The sequence below is a fragment of the Vigna radiata genome, chromosome 5, assembly GCF_000741045.1.
Source record: "Vigna radiata var. radiata cultivar VC1973A chromosome 5, Vradiata_ver6, whole genome shotgun sequence".
Lineage (NCBI taxonomy): Eukaryota > Viridiplantae > Streptophyta > Magnoliopsida > Fabales > Fabaceae > Vigna > Vigna radiata.
The window spans coordinates 26529299-26551591 of NC_028355.1; the positions used below are offsets into that span (position 1 = coordinate 26529299).

At 25.6% G+C, this 22293-nt stretch overlaps 2 protein-coding genes across 3 annotated transcripts; both read right to left on the bottom strand.

Moving 5' to 3' along the window:
- Window positions 1-2786: 2786 nt before the first annotated feature.
- LOC106760543 (probable ADP-ribosylation factor GTPase-activating protein AGD11) lies at window positions 2787-9241 on the bottom strand. The gene is made up of 9 exons (XM_022780328.1): window positions 9186-9241; window positions 8990-9082; window positions 5979-6063; window positions 4864-4939; window positions 4477-4640; window positions 4131-4377; window positions 3933-4049; window positions 3563-3658; window positions 2787-3068 (listed from the first exon to the last, which is right to left on the bottom strand). Exons 1-9 carry the CDS (start codon window positions 9226-9228, stop codon window positions 2787-2789), a joined length of 1203 nt encoding a protein of 400 aa, XP_022636049.1. The 5' UTR covers window positions 9229-9241.
- An 8831-nt stretch (window positions 9242-18072) lies between these two features.
- LOC106762793 (uridine 5'-monophosphate synthase) lies at window positions 18073-21562 on the bottom strand. 2 transcript variants are annotated; one of them, XM_014646859.2, is made up of 7 exons: window positions 21426-21562; window positions 19789-20642; window positions 19509-19592; window positions 19156-19238; window positions 18974-19061; window positions 18634-18888; window positions 18073-18376 (listed from the first exon to the last, which is right to left on the bottom strand). In XM_014646859.2, exons 2-7 carry the CDS (start codon window positions 20584-20586, stop codon window positions 18248-18250), a joined length of 1437 nt encoding a protein of 478 aa, XP_014502345.1. In that variant the 5' UTR covers window positions 20587-20642; window positions 21426-21562; the 3' UTR covers window positions 18073-18247. The 2 variants fall into 2 exon arrangements, with proteins under 2 accessions (XP_014502345.1, XP_014502346.1); XM_014646860.2 differs by having other exon boundaries at window positions 19789-20669; window positions 21426-21558.
- Between the last annotated feature and the right edge of the window lie 731 nt (window positions 21563-22293).

Below are 22293 nucleotides of genomic sequence, written 5' to 3' on the forward strand. Positions count from 1 at the left end.
TATTGTTTAGGTAAATTAACATGAAATGCTACCTTATTTCCTAAATATTTTTTAAATAATATTTTCTTATAATTTATAAAGATATATCCATTGCCAAAGTAAAAATTTTACTTTTTTTAATAAAGTTTTCTTTATTAAAATTTTCTTATAATTTATCATTTAAGTTACTTTTCTAGTGTTGTGTGTTAAAGATCAAGCTCAAATAATAAAATAGTTATAAAATTAATTTTTGAATTTTTTTTTTTTTTTTATAAACTATGATTGATTGTTATGTTGTGGACTGTATAGACTTGAGAGCTCTGAAGTCTTTTTCAGATTTAATTGATGACAACGAAGTCCTCTTCAGTTACCATTGGTGGCATTAGCTAAAGGTGTCTTGAGATTATGGCAAGCCACCAAAAGTTTTTTTTTTTTTTTGAATAATCATTTAACCCTTAACATATTTCATAAAATAAAAAAATTTTACTTTTTTTTAGTTCATTTATTTTAAACTATTTTATATCTCAAAATAAAATTGTTATATTATCAAAAGAATACCATATTAGCAATAAAAATTTATTAGATGAAATTCTTTTATTATCAATAAAATACTTTTTATTGACAGATTTTACTAATAAAAAACATTGATAAAATAATAATTATCAATAAATTTTAAGATTTTAATTACTAACAAAAATATCTGTTAATAATTAATTCGTTAATAAAATATATAAATATTTTATAATTTAAAATATATTTATGGATATAATGGACATTAAAGTTTTTATTTTAACTTTTATCATATCGTGAAAAAATTTATTAGTAATAATTTTTAAAAAAAATTTATAGACAATCGATTTTTTTTAAAATCCTTTAATAAATTTGTAAACAAATATATCAGTAACTATTTTATGAAAATCTATCTTGTTATTGTTATTGTGCTTTTTAGAATCTATTAGTAATTTCATTGTTAAATTTGTCAGTAAAGTAGATCATAATTGTTTTACCAAATATAATAAAATATTTGTTATAAATTAAATGGAGATGAGAGAAAAAAAGTATTGTTAGAGTTCATCTGAGTGAAATTTGTTGTTTTTTGGACATATATTTTATCTACTATCAAACTGCTATCTTATTTTCCATTAATGTCTACTTCGATCTATTGTATATATATATATTTCGATGTGAGATGTGTGTGTTGGAAATCTCACATTGACTAGTAATAAAACTAATTTAGAATATATAAATGGATGTAAACCTTATCTTTTTAGACCGATTTTGTAGGATTAAATAGACTTAAAATTCATCTCTAATATAATGTGATATCTTCAATCCAGAATATTTGTATTTAGTTAATAATAAAATAAAAAATTGGATCTAAATCACTCTTATTCTTACACTAAAAATTTAAATTCTAGACAACCTTTGACATAAACTTACATCAACCCCCAATAAAAAAAATATGTATGCAGTGAAAATAATTTATAACATGCAAATACGTTGCTCATTTTACTTCTGAAGGCCGAAAGCCTAACGTGAACTTCGCATTTTTTGGATCAATCAGACTTAACTTTGATTTAACAGTGCTCAACTATAATTAGTTTACAATACACAAATCACTCTTAGGCACGTAAAATGAAGCATAAGAATTGATTAATTATTATGAGATTAAGTTAATTAAGAATGACTTGATATATCCGTATAAGTGAAAAATGTCAATAAGAATATTTGTTACAATTAATTGATTATAATTTATAATGGAACACTTAAAAGAGTCACTTGAAGGGAGAGTAAACATAACATAATTCGCGTGACAAAATTTTCAGAACATATAAAATGTCTTATGGAATAAATTAACAAGATTAGTTCTTACTAATTGATAAAGAGTGTTTATGTCTTTTCCTAGTATTGTGGGGGTGTAATTAGTAATTACGGGAATACAAAAAGTAATACCCTACTTGGGAATGTTTTCTTGAGCCCCATAATTTTTTTGTTAAGTTATACATTTTCCCTTTCTTTATTTTTGTCATCAATAATGAAAAAAGGGAAAATAAATTTAACAAACTATGATATCCTCTATTTTCCATAGCCTTTCTAGTCTATAAAAAATCACTTTATTACTATTGAATAGTATACTTCAATACAAACTCTTTTATCGTTACACAATATTTTTTTAATATATAAAATCAATTTTCAATATATAAATAAAGACAAACCTTAAACCTTATCTAATTGAATTAGTTAGGTTTAACTCTAACATCTATACGTATTTAAAGTAGTTGTGTAACATCAAATAACTTTTAATGTTAACCACTCACTTTATCATTATAAAAGAATTTTCTTGCTACATGTATATATATAATCAGACAATGTCAAATGAAATTTCCCATAATATAATGTAGTACGATGAACTTGAAAATTTGTTTCTTAATTTGCATGAAACTTTATAAACTTGATATTTACTTCATTAAAACTTTCAATTTTGATGGTTGGATTACTAATTACATATATTCACCTAGATTAATTACTCGATCCCGATCAATTAAATTTTTTTTTAAGATAATAATTAATGAATTGGTAATGTTACATGAATATTTTTCTAAATCATTTTTAATTATTGAGGAATTAATTTTTACACACACATATATTACATCAATTATGAGGTAAAAAAAATATTAAAATTAATTGATAAGTTAGTCTCTTATTGATAGTTTTGTATGTTGTGTTGATTAGTGAAGAATGATGATATGCAAAAAATAATGGTTGAAGGAGAATTGACTAAGTTTTTTTTTTAATATTTATCTGAATTACTGAGTTAAAGGAACACATTCAAGTTCAATCTCTAACACACCTCTCTCAACATGTTGCAGTCTCACTGAGACCTCTTGTTTGATTTTGCCATCTTCAAGGGAGATTATGCCATCTTTAATAAGAGTGTTGTCACCACTTGCTACCATTTTTTCAATCTGGACCATATTATCGACTGAACATTTTTCATATTCTGTTGCAGCTGAGACCAAAGGCTGAATGTCTATTTCAGCCTCACCCATAAAATCATCAGTGGAGAAAGTATCTTTATCATACACAATCTGCATATTTCCAAAATTTATTACAACATCACATCATAACAAATGATTAATTTTAAGAAAAAATGATATTTTAACACAATTTTGACACTGCACACGTGTCAAGATGTGGTTGGACGATTTCAAATTAAAAAAAAAACTTTAGTTTTTCTCTTCCAAATATACCCTTATCTAAGCTTTTTTAATTTGAAATCGTCCAATCATATTTTGACACGTGTGCAGTGTCAAAATAGTGTCAAAAAATGGTGTTAAAATATCATTTTCCCACCAATTTTTGACACTACACACGTGTCAAAACGTGGCTGGACGATTTCAAATTAAAAAAGCTAAAACAAGGGCATATTTGGAAAAAAAAGCCAAAGTTTTTTTTTTAATTTGAAATCGTCCAACCATATTTTGACACGTGTGCAGTGTCAAAATTGTGTCAAAAAATTGGTGTCAAAATATCATTTTCCATTTGGGATTTATGAGTTACAAGGAAATGATATTCAACTTACAATTTTAAGAGGAGGAATATTATCAGGAATTGACAACATTAGGCTTTCATTCCAAATTGGGTTTAAATTGTTCTTTATCACACGAGTCTTCACTGACTGCAATATATAATACAACATATATAGAATGTGTAAAATGTTAAGTTGAATTTGTATATGAATGCTGTGAAGTAATAATTTATGGATAATGATACTTTGACAACATTTGAACATTATCTATGTGTTATTATCTGATTGATGTTTATGATTATTATTATTGATTATAGAATAATTTTAAACCAATAAAAAAATAACACGTAGATGATGTTAAAATGTTATAAAAAAATGTTCTTAAAGTATCTATAATCTATAATTTATAGATGAAGAATCTCACTTGGTGACCAAGGGATATGATCACATAAGGATCACTACTCATTACATCACGAACAGCAAGATTAATTCCTTTAACCACATTCACCTTTATCAACCCAACAAATTCAGTCATACCTGCCTATAACAAGGACAAACAACCTTAGAATAATACATATTTTGACATATTGAAATAGGTAACAGTAGTAAAATGAAACATTACCAATGAAGTGCTATTCTTTGAAGTCCTAAAGTCATGAGTTTCTTTTCTTCCTCGACTATTTCGAAATGTTCTGCAAATACGATGTTTAGTCGGTTGTTTATTATCAGAATACTGTTTTTTTTCTCGTATGGACTGAAGTCTTGAGGAACCAATTTGAGAATCTGATGAACTTCCTGAATTGGATGGTATGAAGGGGCAAGACATGTTCTCCTCAGAATCCAAAAACTGCAGAAACTCATATTTTCTCCTGCATAATATATCAAATTACAGTTTTCAACTAAATTATGAATTTTGCATGCATGCATATGCATGCACAAGTACGTGTATTGTGTTGTTCTCCAATTACCTAATGAAATCAGAGCGTTCTTCAATGGAAGAATTAGGTTTTGGTTTTCTTATGTTACTTGGCAGGTAAGCTTCATACTTCTTGTTCACTACTGTATTTCCACCCAATTTCACCAATTCATCAACTTGCTCATCTGTCCATTCATCTAGCTTTAGGGACAGAACCTGTGTTCATGTCAAATCATTGTTACAATTTTTCTACTTACAACAATAGATACTCGTAAGAGGAATGCTAACACGACACACATCGACCTTCATTTAATACACCAAATGATCTTAAAATAATGAATTTTTGTAGTTTTTCGAAAGAGTAAAAAATAAAAAAAAATAGTATTAAAATGTCAAAATTATTTATGTCAAGAAAAAATAATTAATCTTCATAAATTACCTTGGATATATGGACACCGAGGCTTCTATGTACTCCAGAGCATTTGATGCAAATAAAAACTCCAAGGCTTGTAGACCTGATATTCAACCAATGGTGTGAATAGAATTAAATGCAAACACTATTACTTTTTGGTTTTACACATTTAACTTAATTTTTAATAATTTTTTTATCATGTTTTATCTACCTAAATGTTATTTTTTCATTTCTCTAGTAATTTCGAAAGATAAAACATATGGATTTTAAATTTAATTCAATCTTATAAAATTTATAAAATTAATTTATAAAATAAAATTTAACTTACTAATATATTATAAATAAGTTTTATTTATAATTAATATAAGTATAAATAGGTTTATATATATATATATATATATATATATATATATATATATATATATATATANTCTTCTATTAAATCTGTTTATAAATAGATATATATATATATATATATATATATATATATATATATATATATATATATATAAAGAACGTGAAACTATATATTAACAAAGTCTGAAAATAATTTAATAATGAATGGAATAATATATTTTATAAATAATAAATTTGGTTAAGATAGACTAACATATACTTCTTCCATGTTAAAGAGTAAAATTTAAACATAATTCAATTTTATAAAATTGAAATAAGATTTAACTAATTCATATATTATAAATTAATTTTATATTTGGGTTAAATATGTTTTTAGTCCCTATATTTTGGGGCGATTTTGGTTTTAGTCCCTCTTTCAAACTAAGGTACAATTTAGTCTTTCAACTTTAAAAAACTCTGGTTTTAATCCTTTTTACCAAATTTTTTTAACTTTATTTGCTGTTTCAACATGAAATTTTCAACGTAAAGAAAAATGTGCTAAAATAATATGTAAAGATTCTTGTAATGGTAATTCAGACTCATTATAAATTGAATAAAAGAACAAGCTTCCTTAGAGCGAAAAAAAAAATCAATAATTTACATAATAAAATATAAAACTTAAAGGAGAAATAGGAGTTTTTTATATTAATTTGGGATATAAAAATTTATAAGGATATATGAAATAAAATTGAATGAAAAAATCAATAAAATAAAGTCGTTTAAAAATGAATGTAATAAATACTTACACCCATTTTGGCTCTAATGATCCACAATCAGCACAATACCTGTTCCCAGCTTGACGCATCAAATTGTCTAATCTTTTCTGCGGTCCTTCTTATACATACATGCAAATCAAAATATATATTTATATATAACAAATTAGATAAAGATTATAATCTCATACCAATACTATTTTAATTATTTTTAAACTTTTTAAATGTAACAAAATCACAATTAATGTACCACTAACTTTACAAACAACATATAAAATAAAATAAAAATTTGAATAAAAGGATTATAGGTAGAATCACCCTAACCTCTTTTTAATTTTATTATATTGTTAATAATTATTATACTCATTCACTAGTTATTACTTCATTAATTATATTAATTACTTCCAACTTAGCATAATGAATAAATTATTTATTTCCTTATCAATTATTCTAGAATTCTTTATGAAGTTAAAACTTTTAAAACTCCTTTCTACTATTTTGTTATTTGTATGTTGGATTTTTCTCTATATTTTTTTTTCTATAAGTAATGCACATTTTGTAACTCTTAAGTTGACACTTATCATTTTTCCTCATTGAAAGGAGGGTATTTATCCTCTTTCTAATCTTTTTCGATTTTTTAATTTTAATATTTTGTTTGTTTTCTCATCCTTGAGTGAGAACTTCATTGCTAGTTTTATGGATTTATTTGAGTTATATGATTGAAGAAATTTATATAGGAGATCATTTTTCTTCTCTTATCATACTATGATCTCTAGCTAGGATATAAAATTATAATTTCTTATTATGAAAATCATAGGTTTATCTTTAATAAAGAAAGATTTACCTCTATTTATATAAATATGTTTCTTTTTAATCAATATAACAACTCTAAATTTCATAAAATATATTTATATTATAGATAAATTTGTCTTATTTTTAATTGATACTAAATCTTTAACGTTTTCTTGAAACAACGTTCATCAATAGTGAAAATTATCTACAACAATATTATTTTTCTATTATATTTAAAATCGTTAAAATAAGAAGGAATTATTAGATTTCAAAGTAAAAGCATTGACAACAAAAACTAATTATGTTGAAATTTTATTCATAGATTAACAACATAACTTAATTATGTTTCAAATTCAAAAAAAATATATCCAAAACTAACTATTATATTTCAAAGTGAAATTATTATTAATTAGAAAAAAAAAATATCCACATGCAAATGATAATTCAGTAGAAGTAATAATTCATACAATACCTATATAATGTTAAATATGTATACTTTTGATTGGCAAATTTTTATTGACTAAAAACATGGTAAATTAGGAAAGTATTGTCAATTAACATTGGATATTTCACAATCATCTAAAACACTTAAACGTGATATATTTCTATAAGATATTTATATAAGAAATCAAAATATCACCATTAATAAAAAAAATAATATGTTTGTGAATTATTCTATTTATATGCTGTTTATCTTACTTATTTTTAATTAATGCATACTTTCATTTTACCATGAAATTCTAACAAATCCTTGTGTATGTTTACACTTAATAATTTCACGCATCTTAATTGATTACTAAAACCATATTATTTCCAAATTTGTACTTATCATTCATAGAAACTTACGTTGGAAATAATTTTTCCATGTAGTTTATGAAATTTCAATGATAAAATATGAATTAAATTTGTATAATTTATTTGAAAACTACAATATATAATAATAAGGTTATCATATATTTTTTCCCATAATAAAATAAATAGTTATTTTCTATTAAAAAAAATTAAAATAATTATTTATTTTATTATGAGAATTTGATAATTTAATAAAGTAGTTTATTTATTTCGTGAATTTAAAATTCTTTGAAATAAAATAAGTTGCTTGGATGAGAAAATTAAAAAAGAAAGAAATTTATAAATTTTGAGAAGGTATTTCAAATAATTAAAAAAAATATGAAATTCACTTAAAAAAAATAAAAAGAAATTAAAATTTCACAACTAGTCACTCTTTTCTTATTAGAGGTGTCAATTTGACTTATGATTTATGAGTTACTTAACCCACTCAAAATAAGCTCCCATTATATAGTTCATTGGGTCAACTTTTGACCGGATTGACTCGGTTAAATCTCTTATGTTAATCAGTTTGACTCAACATTCAATTTGAGTTGCTTGGCATGGATAAACTTGGTTTGATCTTTTACTTAGCCGATTTAACTTAATTCTTCAACTTGACCAACTTGAGTCAATCTTTAGCCTAGGTCAACTCAAGTTAACCTTCTTCCAAGCCAGTTCTTGTTGATCTTGGTCCTAATAAGCTCACTCAACTTTTGAGGCAGGTCAACTTGACTCTTCAAACAAATCAACTTAAGTCAACCATTGTCCCGAGTCAACGTGGCTTGACCTTTGATTCAGTTAAAATCATTGATTTTTTGACCCGATCGACTTTGCTCGACCTTTAGTTAAGCCAACTTGGTTCCACTTTTAACTTAATATGGCTCGACTCAACCTATAGTCCAAACCATTTCAACTTGATCTTTGACTCAAGTCAACTCAGTTCAACCTTCAACCTAGTGTGACTATTTTGACTTTTATTACTCTTTTGATCATGTGAAATTTATGAACTTTTTTGTCTTATGAATTTTTTAACTTTGAGCCATGCATACTAAAGCAAACTCAAGTGATAACTCTACTTTCTATATACATTATACATATATACTATTGGAAAAAAAATTATTAAATATAATTTTAACATTTAAATTTAAAATACATATTTTAATATAAAATTTTATCTTAGAGGAATTTAATTACTTTATTCAAAAAGAGAAAATTAACATATAAAATATTTTAATTACTGTATCTAAACAAAATATTTAAAAAATATTACAAATAATGATATTTAAATATTATATATTTCAACTTGTTGTGTATTTTAATTTCTTAAATTATTGAAAAGGTGTCTATACATCATAAACTAACAAAATAGTATTGAACATAAAAAAAAGTAAAAATAAAAAAACAAAGATGAAGTGTATTACCAGAAGACATCCATCGTTCTCTTAGATTGTGAGCATTGATATTAGGTGTTTCTGAACAAAACAGATCATAAAGACAAGATCCTGATCCTGAACCTACAATTAATTAACCATTTCATTTCATCATCAATTACAACATTCTTATTCGTAACATCTAATAATACTAATAATAAATTGATACATTAATAGAATCAAATACCTGATATGTCATTGGTACTATGATGTTCTCGTTGAACAGACATTGGAATAGCTATGTCTGCCAACTGCTCCTCTGCAAATTGCGTCAAGAAACATAAAAACATGACCAATATAACAATAAAATAATTTATTTTTTTTCGAATATATAGAAAATCTTACAAATTAAATAATCTACTTTCTCATGGCATTCGTCAATGGCAGCTTATTCTCTACAGGAAATGGAAATGTTGTTAAAGAAAAGATAATTAGTGAATTGAATTGGATTTCCCAATAAGTTATTGTTGAATTTACGTTATGGGAAAAAGTAGAATAATGAATGTTTTACCGACCATAGAACTTTGATGTTCATAGAGAAATAGTTGAACGCGCTTCATGGGGGCGAGTTGAATCTTGTTCATCACAAAGCAACGTATATTTATCCAACACACATTGCTACATCAATTCCTCAACTACTATACCATAAATAGACATTTTCAAATCTATTTTTGTTTATCAATATTTTATGTATAAAATTCTATAATTAAAAAACTAATATGCATCAATAATTTTAATATTTTTTCAAGATTACAAAGGAACACGTTAGTTTTTATGCATGTTGGTATCATATACTTGACAACAATTTCTCAAAATAAACTAAATAAAACTATTTAAAAATTATTCCCATAAACTCAAATAAAAAAAATTGGTTTTGAAGTAATATTTGAATAAAATTACATAATAAAATATCAGAACAAATAAAATTAATCTTTCCAAAAGAATTAAATAAGTTATATTATACAAAATATAATATCCGATTAAAATTAATCTATTTAAATTTTTTTTTAATTTTATAAGTTAAAATAAAAATCACTATTCTTTTTTTTAATGTTATTTCACTAATTTATGATAGTGATTACCAACTGTCATTACAATATGTATACTTATTATCACATATGATTTGCATTAGAAATCAAAATATTTTTCATTTCATCTCTCCAAACTGGAGCTGTTAAAATGTCACAATCGGCGACCAACCCAACCCGACCCATCAGAAGTTCAGGCTGGATTGAATTTGAAAAAATTATATTATTTTATGTGGGTCAGATTTTAATCCAGATCATCAAACCTGGCTCATCCAGATTGTGGTGGGTTAGGTTGGCTCACAAACTTACCTACCTAATTTTATTTTGTTAAAATTTAATTTTAATTTTATAAAAAAATATTTATTTTTTTTGCTTGAAAAAATTATTGAAGTTTTCTATTTTCAAAATTAATTAAATACCTATGTTAGGAGTGCAATTTGTTTAAATTTGAATTATAGAAAGTTTGTAAATTTTTTTATTAAAAAAATTATAATTAAGTGAACATATGATGAGTCCGGCCGTATTCAAATTTTCTTATTTACTAATAAATAAAACGAATTAAATTGACTAACTAAGTGATTAACGTCTCATGGAACAGGTGAGATAGTTCGTTTTCATTGCACAGCAAACACATCCTAATAAAATAGGCATAAAAAGAGTAAAGGAAGATTTGAAGTTTTACGAACTTACCTTAACAAAATGTTCCACTTCCCTTGTTGCTGTTATTTCAGTCTTCCTCAAATCTTTTCTGCTTTAATGCTTCCCATTCTTCACAGGCCATGTTTTGTCTGAAACAGAAGGTATATATATGTATACACACATGCATATATATATATATATATATATATATATATATATATATATATATTAACATTATCTGATATGCATTATTGAAATATTTGAGGTTGTGGTGTGCATGTTTTCATGTTTGGGTCAACGGATCCTCTTGCAAGCTGTCAAATGGTATTCGTCTTCACATTTTTTGTTTATTCAGTATTTTGCTCATGACATAAGAACTATTCATTAAAATAATCAGGAAGTAATTCTGAAAAGACTAAATTACAATAGTGATGAAAATGTAATATTTAAAAATGACTGTAATATTTAAAAATGAATTAGTGATTTAAAAAAAAATAATATAGGGACTTCGATCGATTCTGATTTCAGAATAGAATACATTATGAGTTTTTAAAAAAGCATTATAACATTCAAAATAAATTTGCAATTGATAAATATTTCTATCATATATTATTATATCTTAATAAATATAAATATGTATTTCTAATATTTAATTGATGTTTTAAAATATTTAAAGAAACAAATAATTAAAATTTAAATAAATTTGTAATAGATAACAATATAATTTATAATATCTTATCATCATAAATATGTTTTTTTATATTTGATTGATAGATTTGAAGATTATTTTAGATTATGCAATGCATAATTTTATTATGCATATAAATATTTTCATATTTTTTTAAGGTTTAAAAGGTAAAAAGAATATGAAGCCAAATAACAATGAATTCCAAAATTTTGAAGGATCGTCAAATAATTGTTTTTCGTCTTAAGAATATTTGATTCATGAGAATGATCATAAAGCATCTTACTCACCACTTCTTACAAATTATAGAAACTATACTTATATCATAGTGAATAGCGGCTTGAAAAAAAAAAAACTCACAAAGCTGTGAATGTTAATTTAAATAGACTTTTTTCAATAAAAAATAGAAGTTGAAAAATATTTCTTACCAATATTAAAAGATGACAATGACATAGAAGAAGAAGAAGTAGATGTTTGTGCCTATGATGATTATGAGAATATTTATTCTCTGACTTTCAAGAAGTGAACAAACAAATACTATAGATTGAATGGTAAATGAAAAATTGTCTTCAAAAATCATAAATTTGCAAAGCAATGATATCATTACAAAGTGAATGTTTCATTGTTCAGAACATACAAAGTTCTGTCTTGTACTCAAATTTAAAAATATTGAAAGATAACCATAGTTGACTCAATAAAATATTTTAGAATTATATTAGTGTTTTATTTTCTAACAATAATACAATCTAGATGAGTTGTTCAATAATATTTCTTAAAATTTATATATTAAAAATTATATATTTGTTTTTCATAATAGTTTATATCAAATTGTTTGATATCACCTAATAATTTAATAAGTTATATATATATATATATATATATATATATATATATATATATAATAGAATAGGTTGTGATTATTATTTCAGTATAAATTTTTATAATTCATTTATAATATGGATTTTTTTTTCATTTGGAAAGGCTATGAATATTAATTAATTACTTGAAGAAGATTTTTATGCATTTTAAAAATAGGGTTTCAATATTTTATGATTTTAAAAGTGAATGAAACATTTATGGAATGTTTTAAAAGAAAAAATGCAATTTCGAATATATTATGGTGTTTCCAAAAGCCAACTACAATCCCAATCAAAAAAATGGTAGTTGCTACTAGATGACGAAATGGATTTTGAAATTTATTAACATTCTCCAAAAAAAGATACTGTTAATAATCATGTTAATAATCACCTAGGTACCGAAACCATTAAAAAAATGCCCTGATAATTATAAATTAGTATAGGCTACATTCTTTGCATAAGACTTGATCCAAACTCATAAAATATTGAAAATTAGATAAATGAAATTTTCTATAAAGTCTAATTATACTTAATAAAGAAATCATAGTTATCCTTCGATCAGCATTTTAAACCATTTATTAAAGATTTAAATTTATTGTAAATGTTTGAAAAATCAAATGTGTCAAATGTACTGTACAATCCGAATAAACTTATCAAAATATAAAGAATGTTTGTATTTCTAATGTCAACGTTTATTCTAAGTTCTAAAGTTCTTGAAAACGACATTGATAGGTGTATTTACAATATATGATTGATGGATTAAAACAATTGTGGGAAAATGGTGTACATAAATTTGATACTTCAATAAAAGAATAATTTCAATTATACATGCATTAATTTTTTAAACTATTAATGATTTTCTTATATATGAAAATCTATCGGTTTTCGAAAACCGATTAAAAAATAAAAAGAATGCAATGAATAAAAAGAAATAAAAAAAAAAATTGAAGATTATATTTATAATTTTGAAGGTGGATACAAAATAAATCACCCTTTAGTATCAATGGTTGTCATATTATATATTTAGCATTTATGATTATACTTTTGAACAACTTATGATGACGGTGTTCTTGGTCAACCATCATTATGAGACTGTAAATTTTTAAATTTTATTTTTCTTAATTCAATTTATAATGACGATTTTTAAAAACCATCATGATTTGAAAATATAACGATGATTTAGATCATATTCGTTGTTTTTATAAGACTTTTAAAAATAATAAATCAGCACTTCATAAACCATAAAATTATGGTTTTAATCGTCATAAAAAAAATCTTTTTTGCGATAGTGGTGATAAACATAATTTTCCATTCCTAGTGTTTTTTAAAATAGAAAATTTGTTTTCTACCAAACCATTCATTATAGTTATTTTTTTTATATAAAAACAAATTTATGAAATTTAAGAGTTTCCTCTAACTTGATAGATATTTTCCTTTCAAAAAAGAAAATGAATAAAAAAAAGTTAAAGAACATTTATAAGATTACTTAGTAATAAACATTGGAAGGATAAATGCAACTTTTTAAATATAATTTAAACACATGAAAACTGCTACGATGATTTTCGTTACGTATGACAAATTTTAAAATATATTTATAAATAAAAACAAATCTAATACTGCAAATTCCATCAAAGATAGCTGATCTCTTAAATTTTTAGAGATGAAATATAATAAGCGCAAACAAAATTAAAATTGCAAATACATTTTAAGTAAATTTCTTTTCCACCCACTGAGATTAAAAGTACATTTTTAAATAAGTGAAAACCACATTAATTCAATACAGATATAATCATTTTTAAATATAACTTAATTTTACAAGTAATTTTGAATCATCAAACTTTACTTTTAATTATAAAATTTATATATTTTCTGATTAAATATATTTTTTATCCTTAAACTAATATTCTGAAGTAATACATAGTTTATTTTATGGAACTTCGTTATTCGAAAGAGGTTTTATACTATTTAAGATGAGATTAAATATTTTATAGTATGATTTAAAGATAAAATACATTTTTTTTTATAATAATCTATAAACAAAAAATATATTTAACTTTTTAATCAATATAAAATCTTCAATAAAGCAAATTAAAATAGAATTTTTCTTAACATGGTATTAAGATAATTCATTGTATATCCAAAATAAAACCATAAATAACAAAAAAAAATATAAGATGAATCACTTTAGATAATAAGTATCCAAATTGAAATTATAAATCAAAACATAGTAAAAAAAATTAAAAAAATAAAAAATACTTACACAATAAACTTTAGCTATCCATATGATATACATAACGAGCAATGCCTTGTGCCATTAAATAACAGGAAATAACCCATTTTTTGAGTGCCTTCCAACATTTGAATGCAAATTTAAGAGCCAAAGTTGATCTCATCTTCATTGTCATCACTCTCAAGAAAACGAAGAAAGTGAGATAGAAAAATGAAGAAAGTGAGAGAGAAAAATTAGAGGATTGTGTTTAATTAGTGTTTGCATTTACTTATATACTACTATTTACTATCATTTTATCTTTTTTTAATACTATTAATCATGGTTGTTTTTATTTTCAATATGCATAATCTCATAATCTTTTATTCAATGCAATATCTTTATTCTCCAAAATTAAAAAAAAATTATTAAGTTTCTTTAGTTTTAAATAAACGAATACTTATATTGATCCTATTTCATTAAAAAATATAAACAACAATTAAATAAATTGTTGGCTTTAAATTTTGTCAACGAAAACAATATAGATAGATCTTTTGAGAAAAAATTATTCTTATATTTCAAACTTGAATTTTCATTTTGGAGTATAATGTATAACAAATACGGTTTTTAATCAGTTTGATTTATATTTTAAATATCGATATATTCTATCAACTTTTTCAAAGAAATTGAATTTTTAAATTATTTTTATGGAATATAAAATCATACACCATATTTCACACTACCATAATCAATAATAACAAATTATATATATATATATATATATATATATATATATATATATATATATATATATATATATATATATAAAATATTGTATTAAGATATAATAACTGATATATTAGATTTTATTTCAACAATTATATAACTGGTTTGTTAGAAACAATAGTTACTTTATTTGATATAACCATATGAAATTAGTTTGAAGGTGGTAGGAAATATTTTTAATTTGAATTTGAACTTAATTATTTTTCATATTTTAAATTCCGATTCACTATATTAGTCAAAAGATACATCCTAATTCTAGTAATTGATTTTTTAAAATTTTAGGGTGGGAAAAGATAATCATATAGAAATATAAGGTCTTAACGACTGATATGATTTTAACATTATAAATATTTATTTTAGATTGTAGAAAATTTTAAACACTTATTCTATCCTAATAACTTTTTGAAAATGATTGAATTGTTAAATCTCGAAATACTATCAACTTGACGCAACTATGATGAAAACTATTTAATAAGTCATGTCAGGTAAAATTAACCACTACAAACATTCGGTATTAAAATCTTCAAGCAATTCTTATGTCTTACCTGTGAAAAAGCACACTTTATGTGTTTCTGAACAACTAAAAAAATAAGGATAATGATATTTAGGCAACATTTTTTTATAACATTTAAATATAGATTATATGTCAATCTGTGATTGGACAAAAATTACTTCATAATAATGTTTATGATTATTATTATTATTGATTCTTGAGTAATTTTTTGACCAATCACAAATTGACACGTAATCAATGTTCAAATATTGTCAAAAAAATATTGTCTAAATATCATTATGAAAAAAGATATTGATCTTGTGTCCATCTTAAAACACTCTTTTTTAGTTGACATTGTGAGCTATAAATCATAAACTACTTTCTAAAGTCTTACTTAAAAATACTCACCGATGATATAAAAAAGAAGCTATGATGATTATGGGAATGGACAAAGAAATACTATAAGTTGAATGGTGAATAAAAAATTGTCTTCCAAAATCATAAATTGCAAAAATGTTTCGTCGTTCAAAACATACAAAATTATGTTTCCTACTCGAATTTAAAAAGATTGAAAAATAATAACAGTTGACTCAATAAAATATTTTAAAATTATATTAATGTTTTATTTTTTTAATAATTGTACAATATAGATTAGTTGTTACTCAATATTTCTTATTTTCGATGTTGTAAAAATTATATATTTGTTTTTCATAATAGTTTATATCAAATTGTTTGATATCACCCATAATTTAATAAGTTATATAAATTTTAGTTTTATATATATATATATATATATATATATATATATATATATATATATATAATTTTTTATAATTTATTTATATTATGGATTTTTTTTTCATTTGGAAAGGCTATGAATATTAATTAATTACTAGAAGAAGATTTTTATGCATTTTAAAAATAGGGTTTCAATATTTTATGATTATAATGGTGGATGAAACATTTGTGGAATGTTTTAAAAGAAAATTTGGAATTTCGATGCATGTAATTTTAGAATACACTATGGTGTCTAACTTGCTCTTATAATAATTATAAATTAGTATAATTTACATTCTTTGGACAAGACTGGATACAAACTCATAAAATATTAAAAATTAGATAAATAAAATTTTCTATAAATCTAATTATACTTAATAAAGAAATCATAATTATCTTTGGATAAACATTTTAAGCCATTTATTAAAAATTTAAATTTATTGTAAATGTTTGAAAAATCAAATGGGTTAAATGTAATGTCCAATCCGAATTAACTTATTAAGATATAAGGAACGATTTGTATTTCTAATTTCAGAAGTTTATGGTAAGTTTTAAGGATCTTGAAAATAGGTGCATTTACAATATAGGATTGATGAATTAAAAGATTTGTTAGAAAATGATGTAGATAATTTGATATTTCATAAAAGAATAATTTCAATTATACATGCATTAATTTTTTAAACTATTAATGATTTTCTTATATAAGAAAATTTTCTATGAGAAGTCGTCCATTTTTGCCACTTGGTCATTCTTGAAGAAATAATTCCAAAGCTTCCAATGGTATAAAAGAAATAATATATTTGACAACCTTTCTTTCACAACATTTTAACATTATTTAAACAAATAATTGGAGAGATATAGTTCAACAATTTGATTAGGTTAATACTAAACAAGAGAGTTAATTGGTTTTAAACAAAAATAATTTTTCAATATTTCAAAAATAGATTATAAAGATTTTTTTGAATCTTGTCTTGTTTAGAATCTCATTTTCAAAAGACACTAAAATAAAAGTTACAAATAATTTTTATCTAAAGAAAATATAAAAAAATAATTGTTAATTTGTAATGAATATCCGTCATTCCATTAAAAAAAATAATTAAAACTGAGAAAATAAAAGTTACCACGGAACAAGAAATCCTCTTGCCAAACCGGAGGCATGCAAAACTGAGAAAAATAATAGATAGATCATGCAAATTAGAGCTTATATATTAAAAAAGTAATGAGATATGATGATGTAAAGAAGAAAATTTGTGTACCAACATCTCTTGGAAGAAAGAAAACTTAATAAAAATATTAAAACAAAATAAACAAACGTTTTTATTTAATTATTCTTTTGATATTCTTTTTTATTTGTTTAAAAAAAAATTAAAACATTATGAACACACGATATAAAATTAAAAAAGGAACAGAAGAAAAAAAGGAAAATTGGTAGACCAGACCATCTATGACCCAAGAAGTTAAGCAGGAGAAATCAGGACAAACTAAATTCCACCCACTCACCCTCTTTCCCACCCTTAAGGAATATTATATGAAATAACTTATTACCATTCTAATTTTATTTTATTTATTAAACTTTCTTCAGAAAATTAAAAAAAAAATTCCCTTTAATATTGCAATTGAAAAATAAAATTAATAAAAAAAGATCCCCTCTAATATTGCAGTTGAAAAATGTCATCAATGTTATATTGTACCCAAAACAATCTTCCTCCGGGTGAGATTAGATGTCCATTAAAACATAATTTTGACTCATCCTTTTCTTATTCTGTAGGGTTCAGGCATCAAGAACACTTGGCCAAATATGCTTTCCACCCTTCAAGTCGGTATTCACGAGCTGCCTCAGCAGGATTTGCTGCTTTGATTATGCCACGTCCCACAATGATTATGTCACTGCCCCTATCATGAACCACCTGAAAAAGAAAGTGAAAAAGGAAAACTAGAATCAACTTTTTCATAACCTAAAATTGGTGTAGAAGTTATTTCATATTTTTCTATATTCTGATTCAGTTTTTTTCTATTTCACTTGTAGAAATTCAAACAAGTGAGCTTCTCTTTTTAATGCTCCTTTTCCTTTTACCTCCAATTTTTTTGTTTTCAATCCAAGAAAGAACAACAAATAATGGGGGCAAAATACTTCTGCAAATCATTGTCAAAAACAGTAACTTACAGAGTATGGAGTGTTGTATTGCTGGCCTAAAGCATCACCACCAGTTACCATTTGAACTCCAGGGGTTGCCTGAATGAAAGAGGGATTTATAGGTGCTCCTGGCCATGATGCAGGATTGACTGAGATGAAGCCAATTACAAAATCAGAATGATCCTCAGCAATTTTTACTGCAGCTGCAGTATAATCTCCCTTGGCAAAGTTACCTGCTGAACTCATTTCAGCAAGCAGTAACAGACCCCTGCCACGAGGTAAACCCTGAGTATAGTTCAAGAAACTAGTTAGGCCATGAGTTGAGGTGTTGCTATGGTGTAAAATAATTATATTTACTACTGGTGCAGACCTTCAATTTTAATCCATCAACAATTCCAGGACCTGAGATTATGTGAGCATTCACTATATGAGCCCAATCCAATATTTGAAAGATACCTCTGAGACAGTGGAATAGAAATATAAGTCATGTTGAATGCAGAAATGGATGAGAGGAATGCCAAAAAGGATTCCATGAAAATTGAGCAGGCTTACCCTGCATACTGCATGGTCACTGTGTTACCAATATCAGCAAATTTACGATCCTCAAAGATCAAGAAGTTATGCTTTTCTGCAATCTTCAATAGAATAAACCATATATTAAACTCAAGTAGACCAGAAATTTAAAAGATTGCTTGAAACATATCACAGACAATGCTCAAAATACATAACATAAGGCCCTTATTATCATAGGTTAAAAGCAGGAATCACCATCCTGTTTGAATAAATCCAAGCAAATAGTCTAGGTGTGATTATGTCAATGATATCAGGAACCAAAAGGTTTCTTGAGCTATCCGGAAAAGAGAAGAATATGAAAAAAAAAAAAAAAACTTCTTTTAGCACTATACCGAGAGAAGCTTTGAGCCAAATTCAGGAGTAAAATCTGGAAAAATATCCACATGAGTCTTCAGCAGGCAAATCTCAGGTCCAACCTGAGAAAGAAAACCAACCAAATAGTTAAAAGAAAATATATGATTACTGTCAATCTTCTTCTAATCAGAATCCAATTGATGTTAATAAGTCAGAAAACACCGAATTCTTTAAAGTACAAAAGCAAGAAAGAATTCTGCAAGCTGATGATCCGAGTGAGAAAAATAGTAGTGTCCAAGAAAGCAACATCAGAACTACCTTCTCAGCAATTTCAAGCAATTCAGCTGCAGTTCCAACATCGGCAGCTAGACATAAATTACTGGTCTTCGCAGCCATGATCTCAAACAACCTCTTTCCCATTGGATTCTTTGAGAGCCTAGCCCTCTCCTCAAATGGCAAAGCCTTGACCTTTGTTGCAGGCTTCTCCACCTTTGCCACAGCCGCAACCTTCCGATTCTCCTCTAAGAACTTTGTAACAACCCCTACCATCTCCTCATCAAGTTTCCCATGATCACCCAAAATTTTCACCATATCCGTCAATTTAATAATTGCATGCAGCTTGATGCCATTCTCCTCCAAATTTTCTCTCCCTCCTTGCTCTCTATCAATCAAGACAACAGCATCACTGATCTTCAACCCAGAAGCACGTAGTGGTGCCGCTGTTTCCAAAACCGATGTGCCGCTTGTAACCAAATCCTCAACGATCAAGCAACTTTGGCCAGCCTTGAAATCACCTTCAATAGCTTTAGCAGTGCCATAATCTTTGATTTCCTTGCGGCGCATGACCATGGGAATGTTTTGGGCAAGGGAGACACATGTAGCAATTGGTAAGGCAGTGTAAGGGACACCACATACAAGATCATAGGAAGTGGAAGAGACAGAGGAAATAAGGGTTTCAGAGATTTTCTGGAGGAGAGAAGGGTAAGATATGATGAGGCGTAGGTCTATGTAGATTGGTGAGAAGATGCCAGATTTGAGCTTGAAGTTGCCAAATTTGACAGCTGAAATCTCATGGAGTTGAAGAACTAGAGACTCTACCAATGATGATGCTGACATTTCCTTCCTTTTTTTCAATGTGTCTCAGAAAGAGGATTTATGATCTTAGAGATAACCTGTCTCACCCAGTATGCATAATAAAACTGCTAAATCAAAAAGTTCGAACAATTGGTGTGCAGAAGTAAAAATTGCATAGATATTTTTGTTCTACATTTATAAGCAACAGAATGGAATCCAAAACATAGACTCATAGTTACAACATTCTCACCTTACCTCTTAGATCAAATCATAGACTGACCAATTCGTACAACTTAATCACTATCATAATAATGAATAATGCGCAATGGCTAGAAGAAAATGAAAACTGGGTTCAGTAGCAGGTCACACAGACATAGATCAATCCGACAACCTCAACACAAATTCTTAAAAAAGGAGCCAAACCACAATCCGACCAAAATAATTATAAGACTTCTAAGCATATTTGTGGAATGCATTTCAAAAACATGGTTTTGGCCAAAACTTATTAGATCTTAGAAACCAAAAAAAAAAATGCAATCTACCTTCGAAACATATTAACAGGTATGAAACCTGGGAGAAATCGATGACTGAACAGACCGAGGAGAATGGCTTTCCTTTTCTTAAAAAAAAAAAATCAAACATCATCGGTGCTTAATCAAAATGAAAAGGAAAAAAAAAACACACAAAGCACAGTTTTAAACCAAAACTCAGAAAAAAAAATGCAACAACCCATATAAAGCTGCAACAATTTCAATAACATTTTAAACACACAAAATAATTAAAAGAAGAAAAAAAACTGTGCAGAAATAATACATGGCATGCAAAGTTCATTTTCATAATCTTCACTTTAGTTCGTCATTGAACTAAAAGAACACACACACCTGAGAGAAAGAGAGAGCTGTTATGGATAGAGATAGATAGACGGCGCTGCTTAAGTGGCTGCGTACAATCTATGCAATGCTCTTTATTCGTTAAGAAATGCCATGTCTGGAACTGCGTCTTTATATATTTATTATATATCATCTAACCCTTCTATTTTCATTTATTGCCACTTGGTCCTCACTAATAATAATTACCAACTCGGTCCGTTAAAATCTGTTCAGAGGGATCTCTTCCTTTCGCAGGCAATCGAAGCGCCTCCTCTGCTAGCGGCGACCTCCGAGCACGCCGGCGACGACGCATCCTTGTGACTGCCACTTGTCAATATATGATTGGAGCTAATTTTGAAGGGTGTATGAAATGTGAGTGATTTTGAGTGGGGTGTAAAAAGAAATGGAAGAGAGTGTAATCAAAATCATTGGGTTTATAACTTATTTTTGAAAGAGATCTATAAAAAACAAAAATATATGAGTGATGAAAGGAAACATATTGGACCACAAACATTGGAAAAGGATGAAAAAAAAGGTAAAAGAAAAACCAAGTGATTTCAACATTATTATATATTTTTTGTAAAATGGGCTTTCTAACTAGAAATAAAACATACTGATTTATTTTTTATTAAATGATTTTAATAAATTTTCTTTTTATAGTTTTCTTTTCCTTTTCTATTATTATTTTCTTTATTCTTTCTTTTTAAATTTTTCCCTTTCTCTTTTCCTATTTCTTGTTTTTTTTATTATTTTACTTTAAATTTTGAATTCTCGAATTTCTTGATTTTGTAAATTTTTCAGTTTCCTAACTTTCTAAAAAACATTTGTTCATTATTTTCCTTTTTATATATATTATTATTATTTATAAGAAAAACTACTT